General features: G+C 43.9%; 1 protein-coding gene across 2 annotated transcripts in view; it reads right to left on the bottom strand.

The window, feature by feature from the left end:
- ctnna1 (catenin (cadherin-associated protein), alpha 1) overlaps positions 1–25,229 on the bottom strand; it is a 247,642-nt gene that overhangs the window by 35,843 nt on the left and 186,570 nt on the right. For both annotated transcript variants that reach the window (XM_045717824.1, XM_045717825.1), the window contains exon 17: positions 21,651–21,756. In XM_045717824.1, coding sequence (XP_045573780.1) covers positions 21,651–21,756 — 106 coding nt within the window. The remainder of the gene's footprint in view (positions 1–21,650; positions 21,757–25,229) is intronic.

The raw sequence follows: 25,229 nt of genomic DNA, 5'->3' as shown, positions 1-25,229 counted from the left end.
TAACATACAGTATCTAGTCTGATAAATGAACAAGTCTACAGCCTAAAGGCATGGCCCATATCCAGATAACATACAGTATCTAGTCTGATAAATGAACAAGTCTACAGCCTAATGGCATGGCCCATATCCAGATAACATACAGTATCTAGTCTGATACATGAACAAGTCTACAGCCTAATGGCATGGCCCATATCCAGATAACATACAGTATCTAGTCTGATAAATGAACAAGTCTACAGCCTAAAGGCATGGCCCATATCCAGATAACATACAGTATCTAGTCTGATAAATGAACAAGTCTACAGCCTAATGGCATGGCCCATAACCAGATAACATACAGTATCTAGTCTGATAAATGAACAAGTCTACAGCCTAATGGCATGGCCCATATCCAGATAACATACAGTATCTAGTCTGATAAATGAACAAGCCTACAGTCTATATCATAGCAAGATAACATACAGTATCTAGTCTGATAAATGAACAAGTCTACAGTCTATATCATATCCAGATAACATACAGTATCTAGTCTGATAAATGAACAAGTCTACAGCCTAATGGCATGGCCCATATCCAGATAACATACAGTATCTAGTCTGATACATGAACAAGTCTACAGCCTAATGGCATGGCCCATATCCAGATAACATACAGTATCTAGTCTGATACATGAACAAGCCTACAGCCTAATGGCATGGCCCATATCCAGATAACATACAGTATCTAGTCTGATAAATGAACAAGTCTACAGTCTATATCATAGCCAGATAACATACAGTATCTAGTCTGATAAATGAACAAGTCTACAGTCTATATCATAGCCAGATAACATACAGTATCTAGTCTGATAAATGAACAAGTCTACAGTCTATATCATAGCAAGATAACATACAGTATCTAGTCTGATAAATGAACAAGCCTACAGCCTAAAGGCATGGCCCATATCCAGATAACATACAGTATCTAGTCTGATAGATGAACAAGTCTACAGCCTAAAGGCATGGCCCATATCCAGATAACATACAGTATCTAGTCTGATAGATGAACAAGCCTACAGCCTAAAGGCATGGCCCATATCCAGATAACATACAGTATCTAGTCTGATACATGAACAAGCCTACAGCCTAAAGGCATGGCCCATATCCAGATAACATACAGTATCTAGTCTGATAAATGAAGAAGCCTACAGCCTAAAGGCATGGCCCATATCCAGATAACATACAGTATCTAGTCTGATAGATGAACAAGCCTACAGCCTAAAGGCATGGCCCATATCCAGATAACATACAGTATCTAGTCTGATACATGAACAAGCCTACAGCCTAAAGGCATGGCCCATATCCAGATAACATACAGTATCTAGTCTGATAAATGAAGAAGCCTACAGCCTAAAGGCATGGCCCATATCCAGATAACATACAGCAGGACAACTCATATTCAGCTCTTCTGAAATACATTTTCTTCATATAATGTTTCTTTAGACTCGTCGAAAATAAATAACGGATTTATTTCGATGGTTTATATTTGATTTATTCAACTTTCTAAATATTTAGCTGTTCTAAAGGGCTTGTAGCTGTGGAGGCCTGGAGATACAAAACGTGTTTATGCTTATTAAACGGTCAATTACCGTAAGACTGACATTCTTTTTCATGACAATAACCGGCTGACAAAAATGTAATGACCGCCACAGCCCTATAGGGTGCCACATTCTCCTAATGGAAACCCTGGTGTGTGGCAGTCACAGGGCGACTCACCCACTTACAAGATAAATCTCAATTACATTGTAGTATTGTTTTTTAACGGCACGGCTCAGCTTGAACTCTTATAAGGTGCTCCATGGGGGGGGAGAAGAGGGGAAGAGCGAGAAAGAGGGGAAGAGCGAGAAAGAGGGGAAGAGCGAGAAAGAGAGGGGAAGAGCGAGAAAGAGAGGGGAAGAGCGAGAAAGAGAGGGGAAGAGCGAGAAAGAGAGGGGAAGAGCGAGAAAGAGGGGAAGAGCGAGAAAGAGGGGAAGAGCGAGAAAGAGAGGAAGAGCGAGAAAGAGAGGAAGAGCGAGAAAGAGGGGAAGAGCGAGAAAGAGGGGAAGAGAGAGAAAGAGGAGAAGAGAGAGAAAGAGGGGAAGAGAGAGAAAGAGGAGAAGAGAGAGAAAGAGGGGAAGAGAGAGAAAGAGGAGAAGAGAGAGAAAGAGGGGAAGAGAGAGAGGAGGAGAGGGAGAGGAGGAGAAAGCGGGAGGACAGAGAGGAGTAATAGAGAACTGTAAATTGTTAATAAACTGCAGTGTAGACCTTTGTACTGGGTCTGACTTAAATCCCCCAGCTCATCGCTACCCCCCCTTCCTCCACTACTCCCGTGTCCTTTAAACTTTAATAAGGTTCTGGTAGAATATGTTTTGCTGATTTCATACCCTGTACTAAACCCAGAACCTAACCTCGGCCCTACTCCACCCTGCTATGGAATCACTGATATACATGCTACAGACAACAACCTGAGTGTACTAGCATGCTGGAGAAAGACACCGCCAAGCATGTTTCTCTGTGTCTATATGTACCATAGTGTTAATGTAGAGATACCCAACACTGTCTCACCATAGTGTTAATGTAGAGATACCTAACACTGTCTCACCATAGTGTTAATGTAGAGATACCTAACACTGTCACACCATAGTGTTAATGTAGAGATACCTAACACTGTCTCACCATAGTGTTAATGTAGAGATACCTAACACTGTCACACCATAGTGTTAATGTAGATATACCTAACACTGTCTCACCATAGTGTTAACATAGAGATACCCAACACTGTCTCACCATAGTGTTAATATAGATATACCTAACACTGTCTCACCATAGTGTTAATATAGAGATACCTAACACTGTCTCACCATAGTGTTAATGTAGAGATACCTAACACTGTCACACCATATATAGAGATACAGAACATAATGGTGATACAGAACATACAGCTGCTACCTGACCAGGCCAACATCCCTGTCCTTCACATGAAGAGACGCCACTGATACAGGGGATGCAGACCCGGGTGCTTTCAGAGAATTCGTTCCTTCCTACCGGCCAACGAGCAAAATCATTGGATAATAAAATGGATAAGCTCTGATCAAGACTGTCCTACCACAACGGGACATTAAAAACTGTAACATCTTATGTTTCACCGAGTCGTGGCTGAACGACGACACGGATAACATACAGTTGGCTGGGTTTTCCGAGCATCAGCAACTCTACTCCACACACAGACACATACAAAGCTCTCCCTCGCCCTCCACTTGGCAAATCTGACCATAATTATATCCTCCTGATTCCTGCTTACAAGCTAAAACTAAAGCAGGAAGTACCAGTGACTTGCTCAATACGGAAGTGGTCAGATGATGCTGATGCTAAGCTACAGATTGTTTTGCTAGCACAGACTGGAAAATGTTCTGGGATTCTTCCGATGGCTTAGGGGAGTACACCAAATCAGTCACTGGCTTCATCAACAAGTGCATCGATGACGTCGTCCCCACAGTGACTGTACGTACATACCCCAACCAGAAGCCATGGAATACAGGCAACATCTGCACTGAGCTAAAGGGTAGAGCTGCCGCTTTCAAGGTGCAGGAGTCTAACCCGGACGCTTATAAGAAATCCCGCTATGCCCTCAGACGAACCATCAAACAGGCAAGGCGTCAATACAGGACAAAGATGGAATCCTACTACAACAGCTCTGACGCTCGTCGGATGTGGCAGGGCTTGCAAAATGTTACGGACTACAAAGGGAAACCCAGCCGCGAGCTGCCCAGTCACACTAGCTTACCAGATTAAGTAAAGGACTTGGATGTGCGCTTCGAGGCAAGCAACACTCACATCTGCTGCCAAGAAGTGCTTGAAACGCTGGTCATGGCTCACATCAACACCATCATCCCCTACACCCACTTCAATTAGCATATCGCAACAACAGATCCACAGATGACGCAATCTCTATTGCAATCCACACTGCTCTTTCCCACCTGGACAAAAGGAACACCTACATGAGAATGCTGTTCATTGACTACAGCTCAGCGTTCAACACTATAGTGCCCTCAAAGCTCATCACTAAGCTAAGGACCCTGGGACTAAACACGTCCCTCTGTAACTGGATCCTGGACTTCCTGACGGGCCGCCCCCCAGGTGGTAAGGGTAGGCAACAATCCTCAACACGGGGGCCCCTCAAGGGTGCGTGCTTAGTCCCTTCCTGTACTCCCTGTTCACACACAACTGCGTGGCCAAGCACGACTCCAACACCATCATTAAGTTAGCTGACGACACAATGGTGGTAGGCCTGATCACCGACGACGATGAAACAACCTATCCAGGGACCTGGCAGTGTGGTGCCAGGACAACAACTCCCTCAACGTGATCAAGACAAAAGGAGATGATTGTGGACTACAGGAAAAAGAGGACCGAACATGCCCCCATTTTTATCGACAGGGCTGTAGTGGAGCAGGTAGAGCGCTTTAAGTTCCTTAAATCACCAACAAGCTATCATGGTCCAACACAAGACAGTCGTGAGGAGGGCACAAGAAAACCTTTCCCCCTCAGGAGACTGAAAAGATTTGGCATGGGTCCTCAGATCAAGAGCTGCGCCATCGAGAGGCTCCTGAGTGGTTGAATCACCGCCTGGTATGGTAACTGCTTGGCTCCCGACCGCAAGGCGGGACACAGGGTAGTCCGAACGCCCCAGTACGTCACAGACCAAGCTTCTTGCAATCCAGGACCTCTATACCAGGCGGTGTCAGAGGAAGGCCAACAACAACAAATAAAGTGTCAAAGACTCCAGCCACCCAAGTCATAGACTTTTCTCTCTGTGCTACCGCACGGCAAGCAGTACCAGAGCGCCAAGTCAAAGTCCAAAAGGCTCCTGAACAGCTTCTACCTCCAAGCCATAAGACTGCTGAAAAGTTAATTAAATAGCTACCCAGACTATTTGCATTGACCAAGTTTTTTTTATGCTGCTGCTACTCACTGTTTATCATCTATGCATAGTCACTTTACACCTCCCTACATTTACATAATACCTCAATTACCTCGACTAACCTGTACCCCATTTATAACCTCATACATTTTAATGTGTTACTTGTTTTGTTGGGTTTTTTACTTTATTTTGTTAATATTTTCTTAACTCTTGTTCTTCATAAAACCACATTGTTGGTTAAGGGCTTGTCAGTAAGCGTTTCACGGTAAGGTCATTTGACAAAACATTTGATTTAATGGCGATTCACCATACTGTTAAATGAATGGTAGTGAAATTACAGAGCCATCCCTGCCTACTATTAACCCTCTACAGCGGGGGTGGGCAACTCCAGTCCTCGGGGTCTGATTGGTGTCACACTCTCCATCCCTCGCAAACAAAGCTGATTAACCTGTTATGGATAGGGGGCAGTATTTTCACAGCCGGATAAAAAAACATACCTGATTTAATCTGATTATTACTCCTGCCCAGAAACTAGAATATGCATATAATTATTAGCTTTGGATAGAACACACTCCAAAGTTTCTACAACTGTTTGAATGGTGTCTGTGAGTATAACAGGCCAAAACCTGAGAAGATTCTGTACAGGAAGTACCCTGTCTGACCATTTCTTGGCCTTCTTTGTCATCTTTATCCATTACAAAGGATCTCTGCTGTTACGTGACACTTCCTACGGCTCACATGGGCTCTCAGAAGGCGGCAAAAAGCTGAATCGTGGCTTTGCAGGCTCTGGTTGAAACAAAGTAGCGCGTTTGGGTAGTGGCTGGTTACAGTACTGTGAGACTCAGGCTCGTGCCCGCGTCGACCGAATGCTTTGTTTTCTTTCCTCTGTTCACCGAAACGCAGATTCCCGGTCGGAATATTATCGCTTTTTTACGAGAAAAATGGCATAAAAATTGGTTTTAAACAGCGGTTGACATGCTTCGAAGTACGGTAATGGAATATTTAGAAATCTTTTGTCACGAATTGCGCCATGCTCGTAACCCTGATTTACCATTTCGGATAGTGTCTAGAACGCGCAAACAAAACGCCGCTATTTGGATATAACGATGGACTATTTTGGACCAAACCAACATTTGTTATTGAAGTAGCAGTCCTGGGAGTGCATTCTGACGAAGACAACAAAGGTAATCAAACTTTTGTAATAGTAAATCGGAGTTTGGTCAGGGCTAAACTTGGTGGGTGTCTAAATGGTTTGCCGTGATGGCTGGGCTATCTACTGAGAATATTGCAAAATGTGCTTTCACCGAAAAGCTATTTTAAAATCGGACATATCGAGTGCATAGAGGAGTTCTGTATCTATAATTCTTAAAATAATTGTTATGTTTTTTGTGGACGTTTATCGTGAGTAATTTAGTAAATTCACCGGATGTTTGCGGGGGTATGCTAGTTCTGAACGTCACATGCTAATGTAAAAAGCTGGTTTTTGATATAAATATGAACTTGATTGAACAAAACATGCATGTATTGTATAACATAATGTCCTAGGGTTGTCATCTGATGAAGATCATCAAAGGTGAGTGCTGCATTTAGCTGTCTTCTGGGTTTTGGTGACATTATATGCTGGCTTGAAAAATGGGTGTCTGATTATTTCTGGCTGGGTACTCTGCTGACATAATCTAATGTTTTGCTTTCGCTGTAAAGCCTTTTTGAAATCGGACAGTGTGGTTAGATTAACGAGAGTCTTGTCTTTAAAATGCTGTGAAATAGTCATATGTTTGAAAAATGGAAGTTTTCGGATTTTAGAGGAGTTTGTATTTCGCGCCACGCCTATCATTGGATATTGGAGCAGGTGTTCCGCTAGCGGAACGTCTAGATGTAAGAGGTTAACCTGTTAGGGCTAGGGGGCAGTATTGACACGGCTGGATAAAAAACATACCCGATTTAATCTGGTTACCACTCCTACCCAGTAACTAGAATATGCATATACTTATTACATATGGATAGAAAACACCCTAAATTTTCTAAAACTGTTTGAATGGTGTCTGTGAGTATAACAGAACTCAAATGGCAGGTCAAAACCTGAGAGATTCCTTTACAGGAAGTGGCCTGTCTGACCATTTCTTGAACTTCTTTTCCATCTCTATCATTTACTAAGGATCTCTGCTCTAACGTGACACTTCCCACGTCGTCCATAGGCGCTCAGAGCCCGGGAAAAAACAGAATGTCGTCATTCCAGCCCCAGGCTGAAACACATTATCGCCTTTCTCAAGTGGCCGATCAAGGGACACTGGGCTTATGCGCGTGACCCGACCGCCCCCGCCTTTGGGATTTTTTCCTCTGTTTGCCGAAAAGGAGATTCCCTGTCGGAATATTATCGCTTTTCTACGAGAAAAATGGCGTAAAAATTGATTTTAAACAGCGGTTGACATGCTTCGAAGTACAGTAATGGAATATTTAGAATTTTATTGTCACGAATTGCGCCATGCGCGCGACACTTTACTATTTCGGATAGTGTCTGGAACGCACGAACAAAACGCCGCTATTCGGATATAACGATGGATTATTTTGGACCAAACCAACATTTGTTATTGAAGTAGCAGTACTGGGTGTGCATTCTGACGAAGACAACAAAAGTTAATCAAACTTTTATAATAGTAAATATGATTATGGTGAGTGCTAAACTTGCCGGGTGTCTAAATAGCGAGCCCGTGATGCCTGGGCTATGTACTTAGAATATTGCAAAATGTGCTTTCACCAAAAAGCTATTTTAAAATCGGACATATCGAGTGCATAGAGGAGGTCTGTATCTATAATTCTTAAAATAATTGTTATGCTTTTTGTGAACGTTTATCGTGAGTAATTTAGTAAAATGTTAGCGAATTCCCCGGAAGTTTGCGGGGGGTATGCTAGTTCTGAACGTCACATGCTAATGTAAAAAGCTGGTTTTTGATATAAATATGAACTTGATTGAACAAAACATGCATGTATTGTATAACATAATGTCCTAGGTGTATCATCTGATGAAGATCAAAGGTTAGTGCTGCATTTAGCTGTCTTCTGGGTTTTGGTGACATTATATGCTGGCTTGAAAAATGGGTGTCTGATTATTTCTGGCTTGGTACTCTGCTGACATAATCTAATGTTTTGCTTTCGTTGTAAAGCCTTTTTGAAATCGGACAGTGTGGTTAGATTAACGAGAGTCTTGTCTTTAAATAGCTGTAAAATAGTCATATGTTTGAGAAATTGAAGTAATAGGATTTTTACGGTTTTGAAAATCGCGCCACAGGCTGCCAGTGGCTGTTACGTAGGTGGGACGCAAGCGTCCCACCTAGCCCATAGAGGTTAAAAAAGGAACAGAAGTATGGGGACAGGTAAGTGCCAAAAATAAGGGGTTAAAGTCATGTAAAAAAAAAAAAAAAAATCTGTCTTTCTTACATATGAGACTTCAGAACAAACTTGCTTTTCATCTGAGGTGAACGAAGGCCAAATGTATTTATTTTATTTGTATATTTATTTATACTTCAAGGGGTCTTAAAATTCAAAATCAAATAAGCCTGGCTTAGATTGTAGCGCAGGGGTGGGCAATTCCACTTCTCGGGGGGCTGATTGATGTCAGAATTTGCCTCAGGCCCCCCAGCTAACACACCTGGCTCCAATAATCCACCTAATCACGATCTTCAGTTTAGAAAGCAATGTGATTAACCTCTTACATCTAGACGTTCCGCAGCGGAACACCTGCTGCAATATCCAATGATAGGCGTGGCGCGAAATACAAACTCCTCTAAAATCCGAAAACTTCCATTTTTCAAACATATGACTATTTCACAGCATTTTAAAGACAAGACTCTCGTTAATCTAACCACACTGTCCGATTTCAAAAAGGCTTTACAGCGAAAGCAAAACATTAGATTATGTCAGCAGAGTACCCAGCCAGAAATAATCAGACACCCATTTTTCAAGCTAGCATATAATGTCACAAAAAACAAAACCACAGCTAAATGCAGCACTAACCTTTGATCTTCATCAGATGACAACCCTAGGACATTGTTATACAATGCATGCATGTTTTGTTCAATCAAGTTCATATTTATATCAAAAACCAGCTTTTTTACATTAGCATGTGACGTTCAGAACTAGCATACCCCCGCAAACATCCGGTGAATTTACTAAATTACTCACGATAAACGTCCACAAAAAACATAACAATTATTTTAAGAATTATAGATACAGAACTCCTCTATGCACTCGATATGTCCGATTTTAAAATAGCTTTTCGGTGAAAGCACATTTTGCAATATTCTCAGTAGATAGCCCAGCCATCACGGCAAACCATTTAGACACCCACCAAGTTTAGCCCTGACCAAACTCCTATTTACTATTACAAAAGTTTGATTACCTTTGTTGTCTTCGTCAGAATGCACTCCCAGGACTGCTACTTCAATAACAAATGTTGGTTTGGTCCAAAATAGTCCATCGTTATATCCAAATAGCGGCGTTTTGTTTGTGCGTTCTAGACACTATCCGAAATGGTAAATCAGGGTTACGAGCATGGCGCAATTCGTGACAAAAGATTTCTAAATATTCCATTACCGTACTTCGAAGCATGTCAACCGCTGTTTAAAATCAATTTTTATGCCATTTTTCTCGTAAAAAAGCGATAATATTCCGACCGGGAATCTGCGTTTCGGTGAACAGAGGAAAGAAAACAAAGCATTCGGTCGACGCGGGCACGAGCCTGAGTCTCACAGTACTGTAACCAGCCACTACCCAAACGCGCTACTTTGTTTCAACCAGAGCCTGCAAAGCCACGATTCAGCTTTTTGCCGCCTTCTGAGAGCCCATGTGAGCCGTAGGAAGTGTCACGTAACAGCAGAGATCCTTTGTAATGGATAGAGATGACAAAGAAGGCCAAGAAATGGTCAGACAGGGTACTTCCTGTACAGAATCTTCTCAGGTTTTGGCCTGTTATACTCACAGACACCATTCAAACAGTTGTAGAAACTTTGGAGTGTGTTCTATCCAAAGCTAATAATTATATGCATATTCTAGTTTCTGGGCAGGAGTAATAATCAGATTAAATCGGGTATGTTTTTTTATCCGGCTGTGAAAATACTGCCCCCTATCCATAACAGGTTAATCAGCTTTGTTTGCGAGGGATGGAGAGTGTGACACCAATCAGACCCCGAGGACTGGAGTTGCCCACCCCCGCTGTAGAGGGTTAATAGTAGGCAGGGATGGCTCTGTAATTTCACTACCATTCATTTAACAGTATGGTGAATCGCCATTAAATCAAATGTTTTGTCAAATGACCTTACCGTGAAACGCTTACTGACAAGCCCTTAATCACATTGCTTTCTAAACTGAAGATCGTGATTAGGTGGATTATTGGAGCCAGGTGTGTTAGCTGGGGGGCCTGAGGCAAATTCTGACATCAATCAGCCCCCCGAGAAGTGGAATTGCCCACCCCTGCTCTACAATCTAAGCCAGGCTTATTTGATTTTGAATTTTAAGACCCCTTGAAGTATAAATAAATATACAAATAAAATAAATACATTTGGCCTTCGTTCACCTCAGATGAAAAGCAAGTTTGTTCTGAAGTCTCATATGTAAGAAAGACAGATTTTTTTATTTATTTTTTTACATGACTTTAACCCCTTATTTTTGGCACTTACCTGTCCCCATACTTCCGTTCCTTTTTTAAAGTGCTAGCGGGGACCTTTAGACCAGTCTGGTGAGGCCTGTGGGCATCCTAGAGGACAACATGGACGTGTTGGTGAGAGTCTCATCTTTCCATAGAGAGGTCATATTAGTTTTACAGGCCAAACCGCTACAGATAATTTAGTGAGAAGACCAATTTTCGGCACGGTCTGACAAACACCCCTCTAGTTTTGCCACCTTTCACCGCAGACGCGGAAGTTCCACATTGGCGGATTAAGACACATCCAATGCAAAAGAAACAGTTCTCTGGGCCCGTGTTACTGTATACGGGCCCATGTTCCCACTGTTAATGTTACTGTATACGGGCCCATGCTACTGTATACAGGCCCATGCTACTGTATACGGGCCCATGTTACTGTATACAGGCCCATGCTACTGTATACGGGCCCATGCTACTGTATACGGGCCCATGCTACTGTATACGGGCCCATGCTACTGTATACGGGCCCATGCTACTGTATACGGGCCCATGCTACTGTATACGGGCCCATGCTACTGTATACGGGCCCATGCTACTGTATACGGGCCCATGCTACTGTATACGGGCCCATGCTACTGTATACGGGCCCATGCTACTGTATACGGGCCCATGCTACTGTATACGGGCCCATGCTACTGTTATTGTATGTGGGCCATTCCCCCATGTTAATGCTACTATTATAGATAAAGGGTCACCTCAGTCCTACTATGAATGTTACTGTAAACAGACATTCTCCTATACTACTGTTAATATTCATGTTACTGTAAATGATCCATACTGTTACTCTAGATACAGTAAACTACTGTTAATAGTCATGTTACTGTGTACACAGCGAGGTCCATCCTCCTGACTGCTAACTCGTCTCTCTCATCGAGACGACAGTCTAAATATAGTACCAACATGTAAATAAATTAACACTCGACTCCACCTGGTAATTACCCGGCGAATTAAACACCAGCATTCTTAATGGATTCAGACCTCAGAAGATACAAGCTTTCCTCATTACTCCCCTTTCCCTCCCTCTCACCCCATCTCACCGTTCTCCCCTCCCTCTCACCGTTCTCTCCCCTCCCTCTCACCGTTCTCTCCCCTCCCTCTCACCGTTCTCCCCTCCCTCTCACCGTTCTCCCCTCCCTCTCACCGTTCTCCCCTCCCTCTCACCGTTCTCCCCTCCCTCTCACCGTTCTCCCCTCCCTCTCACCGTTCTCCCCTCCCTCTCACCGTTCTCCCCTCTCCCTCCCTCCCCTCTAACTATTCTTCTAACCCACTGCCCTCCCTCTCACCCCTCACCCCTCTCCCTCTCCCCTCTCCCTCTCACCTCTCCCTCTCACCTCTCCCTCTCACCTCTCCCTTCTCACCTCTCCCTCTCCCTCTCCCTCCAACTATTCTCCTAACCCACTGCCCTCGATCTCATCTCTCCCTCCATCTAACTGGTTTAGCCTGGTTGGGTAAGGCTGAGCGTTAGCTTGCTTTAACACACTTACAGACGTACACACACACAAAGAAGCGAACGGAATGACGTTCACTTCTATATGGTGCCCATCTGGTGCCCATCTGCTGGCTTTGAAGGATACAATTGTATTCATTAAAATGAACAAACAGCTTCAAAAGCCACGTCGGGGCAAAGGCTATAAAATCTATGGCCCCTACCCCTTCCTCCACCTTCCTCCCCTCTGGTCTGCACCAGACCACGGGGTGGTAGCAGGCTGGTCTGCACCAGACCACGGGGTGGTAGCAAGCTGGTCTGCACCAGACCACGGGGTGGTAGCAGGCTGGTCTGCACCAGACCACGGGGTGGTAGCAGGCTGGTCTGTACCAGACTGTGCTGTATTACAGTGGGGGGAAAAAAGTATTTGATCCCCTGCTGATTTTGTACATTTGCCCACTGACAAAGAAAGGATCAGTCTATAATTTTAATGGTAGGTTTATTTGAACAGTGAGACAGAATAACAACAAAAATATCCAGAAAAACGCACGTCAAAAATGTTATAAAATGATTTGCATTTTAATGAGGGAAATATGTATTTGACCCCTCTGCAAAACATGACTTAGTACTTGGTGGCAAAACCCTTGTTGGCAATCAGAGGTCAGACATTTCTTGTAGTTGGCCACCAGGTTTGCACACATCTCAGGAGGGATTTTGTCCCACTCCTCTTTGCAGATCTTCTCCAAGTCATTAAGGTTTCGAGGCTGACGTTTGGCAACTCGAACCTTCAGCTCCCTCCACAGATTTTCTATGGGATTAAGGTCTGGAGACTGGCTAGGCCACTCCAGGACCTTAATGTGCTTCTTCTTGAGCCACTCCTTTGTTACCTTGGCCGTGTGTTTTGGGTCAATGTCATGCTGGAATACCCATCCACGACCCATTTTCAATGCCCTGGCTGAGGGAAGGAGGTTCTCACACAAGATTTGACGGTACATGGCCCCGTCCATCATCCCTTTGATGCGGTGAAGTTGTCCTGTCCCCTTAGCAGAAAAACACCCCCAAAGCATAATGTTTCCACCTCCATGTTTGACGGTGGGGATGGTGTTCTTGGGGTCATAGGCAGCATTCCACCTCCTCCAAACACAGCGAGTTGAGTTGATGCCAAAGAGCTCCATTTTGGTCTCATCTGACCACAACACTTTCACCCAGTTGTCCTCTGAATCATTCAGATGTTCATTGGCAAACTTCAGACGGGCATGTATATGTATTCTTGAGCAGGGGGACCTTGCGGGCGCTGCAGGATTTCAGTCCTTCACGGCGTAATGTGTTACCAATTGTTTTCTTGGTGACTATGGTGCCAGCTGCCTTGAGATCATTGACAAGATCCTCCCGTGTAGTTCTGGGCTGATTCCTCACCATTCTCATGATCATCGCAACTCCACGAGGTGAGATCTTGCATGGAGCCCCAGGCCGAGGGAGATTGACAGTTCTTTTGTGTTTCTTCCATCTGCGAATTTTCGCACCAAATGTTGTCACCTTCTTACCAAGCTGCTTGGCGATGGTCTTGTAGCCCATTCCAGCCTTGTGTAGGTCTACAATCTTGTCCCTGACATCCTTGGAGAGCTCTTTGGTCTTGGCCATGGTGGAGAGTTTGGAATCTGATTGATTGATTGCTTCTGTGGACAGGTGTCTTTTATACAGGTAACAAGGTGAGATTAGGAGCACTCCCTTTAATTAAGAGTGTGCTCCTAATCTCAGCTCATTACCTGTATAAAAGACACCTGGGAGCCAGAAATCTCTGAGAGGGGGTCAAATACTTATTTCCCTCATTAAAATGCAAATCAATTTATAACATTTTTGACATGCGTTTTTCTGGATATTTTTGTTGTTATTCTGTCTCTCACTGTTCAAATAAACCTACCATTAAAATTATAGACTGATCATTTCTTTGTCAGTGGGCAAACGTACAAAATCAGCAGGGGATCAAATACTTTTTACCCCCACTGTACTTGGTGATAGACATGGCAGAGCGTTACATGGGAGATCTAAGATATCAAACAGCAGTAATATCTAACGCAGGAGGTAGACTGCTCATTATGACATGAGGCAGAGATCCTCATAGGCCTCTGGTCAAGTAGTGCCCTATATATAGGGAATAGGGCTCTGGTCAACAGTAGTGCCCTATATATATAGGGAATAGGGCTCTGGTCAGAAGTAGTGCCCTATATAGGGAATAGGGCTCTGGTCAACAGTAGTGCCCTATATAGGGAATAGGGCTCTGGTCAACAGTAGTGCCCTATATAGGGAATAGGGCTCTGGTCAGAAGTAGTGCCCTATATAGGGAATAGGGCTCTGGTCAACAGTAGTGCCCTATATAGAGAATAGGGCTCTGGTCAACAGTAGTGCCCTATATAGGGAATAGGGCTCTGGTCAACAGTAGTGCCCTATATATATAGGGAATAGGGCTCTGGTCAACAGTAGTGCCCTATATATATAGGGAATAGGGCTCTGGTCAACAGTAGTGCCCTATATATATAGGGAATAGGGCTCTGGTCAACAGTAGTGCCCTATATATATAGGGAATAGGGCTCTGGTCAACAGTAGTGCCCTATATATATAGGGAATAGGGCTCTGGTCAACAGTAGTGCCCTATATATATATATAGGGAATAGGGCTCTGGTCAACAGTAGTGCCCTATATATATATAGGGAATAGGGCTCTGGTCAACAGTAGTGCCCTATATATACATATATAGGGAATAGGGCTCTGGTCAACAGTAGTGCCCTATATATATAGGGAATAGGGCTCTGGTCAACAGTAGTGCCCTATATATATAGGGAATAGGGCTCTGGTCAACAGTAGTGCCCTATATAGGGAATAGAGCTCTGGTCAGAAGTAGTGCCCTATATATATATAGGGTATAGAGCTCTGGTCAGAAGTAGTGCCCTATGTATATAGGGAATAGGGCTCTGGTCAACAGTAGTGCCCTATATAGGGAATAGAGCTCTGGTCAACAGTAGTGCCCTATATAGGGAATAGGGCTCTGGTCAACAGTAGTGCCCTATATATATAGGGAATAGGGCTCTGGTAACAGTAGTGCCCTATATATATATAGTGAATAGGGCTCTGGTCAACAGTAGTGCCCTATATAGGGAATAGGGCTCTGGTCAGAAGTAGTGCCCTATATAGGGAATAGGGCTCTGGTCAACAGTAGTGCCCTATATAGGGAATAGGGCTCTGGTCAACAGTAGTGCCCTATATATATAGGGAATAGGGCTCTGGTCAACAGTAGTGCCCTATATATATATATATAGGGAATAGGGCTCTGGTCAACAGTAGTGCCCTATATAGGGAATAGAGCTCTGGTCAGAAGTAGTGCCCTATATAGGGTATAGAGCTCTGGTCAACAGTAGTGCCCTATATAGGGAATAGGGCTCTGGTCAACAGTAGTGCCCTATATAGGGAATAGGGCTCTGGTCAACAGTAGTGCCCTATATATATAGGGAATAGGGCTCTGGTCAACAGTAGTGCCCTATATATATAGGGAATAGGGCTCTGGTCAACAGTAGTGCCCTATATATATAGGGAATAGGGCTCTGGTCAACAGTAGTGCCCTATATATATATAGGGAATAGGGCTCTGGTCAACAGTAGTGTCCTATATATATAGGGAATAGGGCTCTGGTCAACAGTAGTGCCCTATATATATAGGGAATAGGCAACACAGGTGAAAGCACTAATCTAGCTGAGTTGACAGCAGATGTCTTCCATCCAGCCTCAAAGCCAATAGGTGTGTGTGTGTGTGTTGGATGTTCCTAAAAGCATCACAGTACTCAGGAGGGCATGTAAAGCTGAACACACACACACCTGACTACAAAAGAGGAAGGAGAATTACGAGGGGAAAATAAAATAAAGTGGGATAAGAGAAGCAATATGACAAAAAATGAAAATAAAAACCAGGTATGAGGGAGTTGGAGAGAGATGTGGGTAATTCAAATTTAACATGACCCCTAACAGGGTCAGCGGGCAGGAGAACCGGGCCAGCGGGCAGGAGAACCGGGCCAGCGGGCAGGAGAACCGGGCCAGCGGGCAGGAGAACCGGGCCAGAGGGCAGGAGAACCGGGTCAGAGGGCAAGAGAACCGGTGCCTATTGCTATACACAACAAGGCCTGTACCCCTCTGCAAAGGCTAACATTAGGTACATCAATAATGAACAGCTGTTACATACCAACAGAGGAAGGATACAACAAAACAAAACCTTTTGTTGGATAACGAACAAAACCAGAAGCCGATATCGTGACACTTGTGTAAAACCGTTGGGTGAAATGCTACGAAGCTAGGCTACATATTTAACATTAAAACAGAAGGTGTGTGTACAACAACATGAAAGACAACTCTGTTGTTCAGAAATATGACAACTGAATCTAAACTGGGTCATGATAAACTGACGTCTAAATCACATTTTTTCTCTACCAACTGTGTTCCTGGGAACAATGCATAGACCGCACACACACACACACACACACACACACACACACACACACACACCCAGCCCCGTTTTAAATATATATATATATTTTATTGCAGCTGCAGAGTTAAAACAACCCATCACTCGGATACCGTTGCTTTAAAATCAGTACGCACACGAGCAGCCACACTCTCTCCAATTCCATTCAAAATGCATCCAAAAACACCTAGTCCTGTTCACGATCTATCGGTCGATCTACACTGTATATATACACAAAAGTATGTGGACACCCCTTCAAATTAGTGGATTCGGCTATTTCAGCCACACCCGTTGCTGACAGGTGTAGAAGATCGAGCACACAGCCATGCAATCTCCATAGACAAACATTGGCAGTAGAATGACCTTAGTTTAGAGCTCTGTGATTTTCAACGTGGCACCGTCAATAGGATTGAAATCTATTCCAACAAGTCAATTTGTCAAATTTCTGCCCTGCTAGAGCTGCCCCCCGGTCAACTGTAAGTACGTCTAGGAGACGAAAATGGGATCGGCGAGTTGTCTCAGAGAGAAGATAATGTCCGTGGTGGACGTTCTGGATCTGAACCCTGCCTGTAATTCTGTGTGGAGCTTCAACCAGACTCTATTCAGTGCAACTCTAGGAAATAGTTTACTGGTGATGCAGAGCCACAGTAGTTACAATCCATTCTGTCACCCTTGTTTTTGTACAGGGTGACCAATACTGGCAACCCTCATGTCCTGAGGGACAACACCAGCACAGACACAGGAGCATGTAGAGATGGTGAAGAAAAGCACACTTGACGACTCCAGTGCCTTTCACCGGCTAGGCTGTTCTTCGATGCGGTCATATATGCCTCTGATGTTGCCTGAGTAAGCAGATGAGGTCATCGCAGAGCTGCAGCCAATAGCACAGTGCCTTGAGGTTTGCAGGAATTTCTTCCACGCCACTCTGAGGGCATGTAGGATCTTGCCGTTTGGGGCTACATTTTGAAGTTGGTGGGGGCCTTCTTACTTCCAGGATGGGTTTCAGTTGAATTGGCTTCAATCCAGTCACTGGACTCTCAGCTTTTAGACAAAAGCTTTAACTTCTCTAGGGTAGGGGGCAGTATTTTGACGTCCGGATGAAAGGCGTGCCCAAATTAAACTGCCTGCAACTCAGGCCCAGAAGGTAGGACATGCATATTATTAGTAGATTTGGATAGAAAACACTGAAGTTTCTAAAACTGTTTGAATGATGTCTGAGTATAACAGAACTCATATGGCAGGCAAAACCCTGAGAAAAATCCAACTAGGAAGTTGAAAATCTGAGGCTTGTAATTTTTTTTCAATTGATTCCCTATTCAAACTACAGTGACTTAGGGTTCATTTTGCACTTCCTAAGGCTTCCACTAGATGTCAACAGTCTTTAGAACGCCGTTTCATGCTTCTACTGTGAATTTGAAGCGAACAAGAGGGCCTGGAGTCAGATGAGTGAGGAAATGACATGAGCTCAGAGGTATTTGGACATAAATGATGGACTTTATCGAACAAAACAAACATTTATTGTGGACCTGGGATTCCTGGGAGTGCATTCTGATGAAGATCAAAGGTAAGTGAATATTTATAATATTATTTCTGAGTTTTATTGACTCCACAAAATGGCGGGTTTGGTTTCATGTCTGAACACTGTACTCAGATTATTGCAAAGTGTGCTTTCGCTGTAAAGTTTTTGAAATCTGACACAGCGGTTGCATTAAGGAGAAGTGTATCTATAATTCTTTGAATTACAGTTTTTATCAACGTTTATGAGTATTGAATGCACCAATTTGTAAGTCGCTCTGGATAAGAGCGTCTGCTAAATGACTTAAATGTAATGTAAATGTAATGTAAATATTTCTGTAAATTGATGTGCTCATTCACCGTAAGTTTTGGGAGGCAAAACATTTCTGAACATTACACGCCAATGTAAAATGGGGATTTTGGATATAAATATGAACTTTATCGAGCAAAACATACATGTATTGTGTAACAAAAGTCCTATGAGTGCCATCTGATGAAGATCATTAAAGGTTAGTGATTAATTTTAGCTGTATTTCTGGTTTTTGTGACACCTCTCTTGCTTGGAAAATGGCTGTGTGGTTTTCCTTGTCAAGGTGATGTCCTAACATAATCTAATGTTATGCTTTCGCCGTAAAGCCTTTTTGAAATCGGACAATGTCGTTGGATTAACGAGAAGGTTATCTTTAAAATGGTGTAAAATACTTGTATGTGTGAGAAATTTGAATTATGAGATTTTAGATTTTTATAAATTTGGCGCCCTGCTATTTCACTGGCTGTTGAATAGTGTGTCCCGCAGGTGGGAGGGTCACGTCCCACATACCCAAGAGAGGTTAAAGAAAAAAACTAAAGCTATGGATGATGTCTCGTAGATGGTCCCATTTCTGCTGGGTAGAGGTGGTTTGGGGTAAGTAGGCGAGGGATTCCTCTAGGGCACAGGCTGCCGTTTTTGCTGGGTCAGCTGTTTCGCTGAGGTCGATGCGTGGGGCTCTTTTTTGGTTTGACTCCATCTTGTGTGTCTGTAGAATCTACAGCACACGAGAGAGTGTTTGAGTCGCAGCCTGCGCTGTGAATACTGCAGGTTTGGAGGATATCACAAGATCGGCTCGTTGCGTAAGGATCGGATCCAGCTGGTTCCATCGACCATGGTCCTAAGTAGCTCCAGGAGACTTTGTGGTGGGGTTTGGTCTGGAAGTATGTGTGATGCATAGGTCATGGCATGTGTAGAACTTAAAAGAGATGCTTGCCCGTTTTCATTTATCTTGTCAATCCCATGAGTCGTGGTCTACGCCGACTCTTCAAGTCGCCAAGCAGGTTAGAGGTGTTCTTGTTTAGAGATGTTGTCTATGGTCGCCTCCAGTTTAAACAACTTGTCTTTTGCTTCTTGAAGGGATCTGAGTGTTGGGGCCATACACACTCACGAGGTGGACAGGTCCCACCCGTGTTCAGGCACAGGGCTAGGATTATCTCTGAGACTCCTGTGGGTGGTACTACTGTTCCTGACAGCAAAACCTACTCCATATTCCCAGAAAAAGGTGTAGTCCTTTTCTTCCCAGGGAGCCTGATGTGTGGAGTTGGGTTTACTGGTAAGGTGGAAATGTGGATTTTTAGTTTGTTGAGTTGGTTGTTTATGACAGTGGTCTTTGCAGGTATCACTTCATTCCTTGTAGGTAGTCTTCCCTGTGGCTCAGTTGGTAGAGCATGGTGTTTGCAACGCCAGCATGGTGTGTGCAACGCCAGGGTTGTGGGTTCGATTCCCACGGGGGGCCAGTACAAAAAATTCATTTAAAAAATGCATGAAATTAAATGTATGAAATGTATGGATTCACTACTGTAAGTCGCTCTGGATAAGAGCGTCTGCTAAATGACTAAAATGTAAATGTTGTCCAGTGGTCATAGTCCTGACGTTCCACCATCCCAGATGCAACGCTGGAGTCTACACTTTTCGGTTAGTTTTGTTTGGTGTGCTGGTTTACAGCCCATCTTGTTGGGATAAATCCCTAAGCTTCATACACCCAGTGACGAAGGCGAGACAACATCTAATTGACTGGGGGGCTTCCCAGTTTAAGGGGGCAGTAGCTGTCCAGTGAAATATGGGAGTCTCTACTACCACTGTGGAAAGGGCTGGCGTTCATCTCCACGCCAATTGAGAAAGGGCTTAAAAACAGATGACTGCTTACCTCCCCATGTTGTATCTACACAACGCAAAAACCCGGGTGCAAGGTGTACGGAGGCCCTGTGTTGCCCAGGCAACAAGGCCTCCCCTCCCGGCCTCCCTGGCCTAATCCAAAGCGATTATTTATTCAGACCCATAAACATTCAATGTTGGTGAAGTAGAAGCAAAAGGCTGTCTGCATCTTATTCCAGTCCTATATTATTCATGCAGGTCAATACAATGAAGACGATAAGGACAACGAAACGCATCTCATTTAGCTGTTGAGCGTGAGGAAGGAAGGAGAGAAAGAGAGAGAGTTGGTAATACCAACGTTACATCGCACAGCATTAGGGGAAATACTATCAAAAAGGTAATGCACCATACTACTAATTATTAAAAAAAAAGTTAAAATAGACCCTATTATATTTCAACGTTTAAATCAAATTTACTAGCCTATCAATTGTAACTTTGCAGGCCACATGTCCAGCATGGCATTGTGTGTTCTCTCCCAGTGTCATGTTTTGAACAGGGTGCACTATCCCAGTCCATATAATACCGTAGAGTAATACAGTCCACACTCCAAAAGATTACTGCAGCTGAAACTAATTTATTTACCCAGGAGAGCATACATCAACGGCCGTTCATGTTTTTTTTGCTGATGTGCGTAAATGTGTGGTAGCCTATAATCTATCATACGTAGCCTATCGGATAACGGGACAATTGTTTTGGGCATTTTTTGGGATTGAGCACATACAATGTATTTAATGTAGGGCTCGTCAGGCTCAAGTAGCATCAGGTTTGAATGTTCATGCTAATCAAAAGCTATAATCAAATCCAGACATATTTAAGTGATTTATAATGACACTTCCTGTTTTTGCAGGAATAGTTATATATTCTCAGGATGGAACATTTGTAAAATACCGAGGAAATATGAAACCCTAGCAGAGGTAGACAGATGTGTTTTCACACACACACACACACGTCTGGGAGGGAAAGAGAGATTGGGGGGGAAAGAGAGGGAAAGAGGGAGGGAGGAAGAGGGAGGGAAAGAGGGAGGGAGGAAGAGGGAGGGAAAGAGGGAGGGAGGAAGAGGGAGGGAAAGAGGGAGGGAGGAAGAGGGAGGGAAAGAGGGAGGGAGGGAGGGAGGGAGGAAGAGGGAGGAAGAGGGAGGGAGGAAGAGGGAGGGAGGAAGAGGGAGGGAGGAAGAGGGAGGGAGGAAGAGGGAGGGAGGGAAAGAGGGAGGGAGGGAAAGAGGGAGGGAGGGAAAGAGGGAGGAAGAGGGAGGGAGGGAGGAAGAGGGAGGGAGGGAGGGAGGGAGGGAGGGAGGGAGGGAGGGAGGGAGGGAGGGAGGGAGGGAGGGAGGGAGGGAGGGAGGGAGGGAGGGAGGGAGAGAGATATGGAACAGTGTAATGGACCTGGTCTGCGATGGTGCGGCCCAGTTTATCCATCCTGGATCCAGCCTCAGCAATCTTCTTAGCAGCACTGATGACATCAGAGGTATTCTTCAACGGACCTTTACCCCTGGAAAGACAGGACACACACATCAGTCTGCTGTTCACACAAACACACACACACACCTCTTCAACAGACCTTTACCCCTGGAAACACAGGACACACACATCAACCTGCTGTTCATACACACCTCTTCAACAGACCTTTACCCCTGGGAACACATGATACAGTCCATCCACTCTCATCCAATATTCAGTAGCACCTCATCATGCAGTCTCGTTTCTGAAGGATGTATATATTCTCTCTCTCTGACAGATGGTATGATATGGGGATGTGTTTTATGGTACACACACACACCACATCATATGGAAACCTTTGCCTATATTGTGCACTACATTTGACCAGGGCCCAAAAGTAGTACACTAGGAAATAGGGCACCACTCGGGACGCAGTTCCTCTAATGACTAGTGCCTGGATTTAAATTGATCCCAAACCTTTAACCTGTTCAGCCTGTTAGCCTGTTAAAGCTGGATTTAAATTCATCCCACACCTTTAACCTGTTCAGCCTGTTAAAGCTGGATTTAAATTCATCCCACACCTTTAACCTGTTCAGACTGTTAGCCTGTTAAAGCTGGATTTAAATTCATCCCAAACCTTTAACCTGTTCAGACTGTTAGCCTGTTAAAGCTGGATTTAAATTCATCCCACACCTTTAACCTGTTCAGCCTGTTAAAGCTGGATTTAAATTCATCCCACACCTTTAACCTGTTCAGACTGTTAGCCTGTTAAAGCTGGATTTAAATTCATCCCAAACCTTTAACCTGTTCAGCCTGTTAAAGCTGGATTTAAATTGATCCCACACCTTTAACCTGTTCAGACTGTTAGCCTGTTAAAGCTGGATTTAAATTCATCCCACACCTTTAACCTGTTCAGACTGTTAAAGCTGGATTTAAATTCATCCCACACCTTTAACCTGTTCAGACTGTTAGCCTGTTAAAGCTGGATTTAAATTGATCCCACATCTTTAACCTGTTCAGACTGTTAGCCTGTTAAAGCTGGATTTAAATTGATCCCAAACCTTTAACCTGTTAACACTTAAAATGTAACTAAAAGTTATCGAAAATGTAATCTACATATTCCCCAAATGTAATTATTTATCATTAGAGGCCATAAACAACAACTAGTAATGCTGGGTACTTCCAGGAAGGTTCCAATCTCACCTTTCTGGTCCCTGATAGTTGTGCTCACTGTAGAGGGCACGAGCTCAGGTATAAATGATGAATTTCCTATTCAACAAAACTATGAATAAGGCCTGAAATGACATGTTTTTCTAAATATAGCATCATCAATTTATAAAACTACTAAATATAAGACTACACCTCCCTTACAACTGTGAACTACACATGTAATATTTAGTGTTGGAGAAAAGGCCCCTCCATCGCCGTGAGCGTCACAGACCTCTAGCTTGGCTTCCTGAACTCGTTAGGAAATCTCATATCATTTTAATCTACTCCGTCTATGAAAAAAATGGTGTTTTTTTGGTGGTTTACAATCTAGGAATTATTTTAGATTACAGGGCTATAAACAGGGATGAAAACTGGTGAGGACCCAAAAATGGTGACACTTTTTTGTTGTTGTTGCACTGAAACATGCAAATAAATCCCTGCTAGGAGGAAATGCAGGTTAACTAATTAAACAGAGAATATGATCTACATGATCAGTCTCAGTGTAGGGCTGGGCAGTATACCGGTATTGATGCAGGGACCGGTTTGGGTTTTTACTTTACCTTCTATACCAGGTTTTGAATGTTTGGTTTGTTAAAAATGTGACACGCCACGTGTAATGTCCATTTTTACAGTTCACTTCGCCACTTCAGTCCCTCTCTCTCGCTCTCCGCTCTTTCCACACAGACCTCGCCACGCCCCATGTCACTCAAGGAGCAGATGTGTCGTTCCTCAACCACAAAACACAGTCTGCCTGCTCAACGTAGCACATACAACACTGCTGACAACAGCGCTGTTATCACTTCTTACATCAGCAAACAGCTAGTTTGTCTTTTTTTAAGTTGCCATAAATCTAGTGATAGAACGCCTGTTGCCGCGACAGCCTTTACAATAGAAGGCCTGTTGCCGCGACAGCCTTTACAATAGAAGGCCTGTTGCCGCGACAGCCTTTACAATAGAAGGCCTGTTGCCGCGACAGCCTTTACAATAGAAGGCCTGTTGCCGCGACAGCCTTTACAATAGAAGGCCTGTTGCCGCGACAGCCTTTACAATAGAAGGCCTGTTGCCGCGACAGCCTTTACAATAGAACGCCTGTTGCCGCGACAGCCTTTACAATAGAACGCCTGTTGCCGCGACAGCCTTTACAATAGAACGCCTGTTGCCGCGACAGCCTTTACAATAGAACGCCTGTTGCCGCGACAGCCTTTACAATAGAACGCCTGTTGCCGCGACAGCCTTTACAATAGAACGCCTGTTGCCGCGACAGCCTTTACAATAGAACGCCTGTTACCGCGACAGCCTTTACAATAGAACGCCTGTTACCGCGACAGCCTTTACAATAGAACGCCTGTTACCGCGACAGCCTTTACAATAGAACGCCTGTTACCGCGACAGCCTTTACAATAGAACGCCTGTTACCGCGACAGCGTGTATAATAGAACGCTGGTTACCGCGACAGCGTGTATAATAGAACGCTGGTTACCACGACAGCGTGTATAATAGAACGCTGGTTACCACGACAGCGTGTATAATAGAACGCTTGTTACCACGACAGCGTGTATAATAGAACGCTTGTTACCACGACAGCGTGTATAATAGAACGCTTGTTACCACGACAGCGTGTATAATAGAACGCTTGTTACCACGACAGCGTGTATAATAGAACGCTTGTTACCACGACAGCGTGTATAATAGAACGCTTGTTACCACGACAGCGTGTATAATAGAACGCTTGTTACCACGACAGCGTGTATAATAGAACGCTTGTTACCACGACAGCGTGTATAATAGAACGCTTGTTACCGCGACAGCGTGTATAATAGAACGCTTGTTACCGCGACAGCGTGTATAATAGAACGCTTGTTACCACGACAGCGTGTATAATAGAACGCTTGTTACCACACACACATAAATATTGCACTAGTGGGGGAAAAAAAAACATCTTAAAGTAGAAATAGAATGAAACAAACAGCCATTCTATTGTTGTTCTATTATAGTGGCCATCGATCAAGTGCACAAGACTACATGTGTGGAAAAAATAACGTCCACTGAGTAAAAAATATATATTAATCCCCCCCCTCACACACAGTGTTACTGTCAAGTTCAACACAACAGAAGCAATATATTTGGGCTACACTGCACATTATTACATTGTACACTTTCTGCCTGTGGATGTCTGTTCTACAATGTACCAGCAGAGCATGATACCCTTTGTTGGCATAATTGATCTCTTTCAGGCAGAGAGTACACCTGGTATACCCCTTTATATCCACTGTATTGAAAAAGTGAGAAAGAGGGAAAGTGTGTGGTGTAGAGGTC

The sequence above is a fragment of the Salmo salar genome, chromosome ssa05, assembly GCF_905237065.1.
Source record: "Salmo salar chromosome ssa05, Ssal_v3.1, whole genome shotgun sequence".
NCBI lineage: Eukaryota > Metazoa > Chordata > Actinopteri > Salmoniformes > Salmonidae > Salmo > Salmo salar.
The sequence above is the reverse complement of the archived record's forward strand: the minus strand, read 5'-3'. Positions and strand labels throughout refer to the sequence as shown.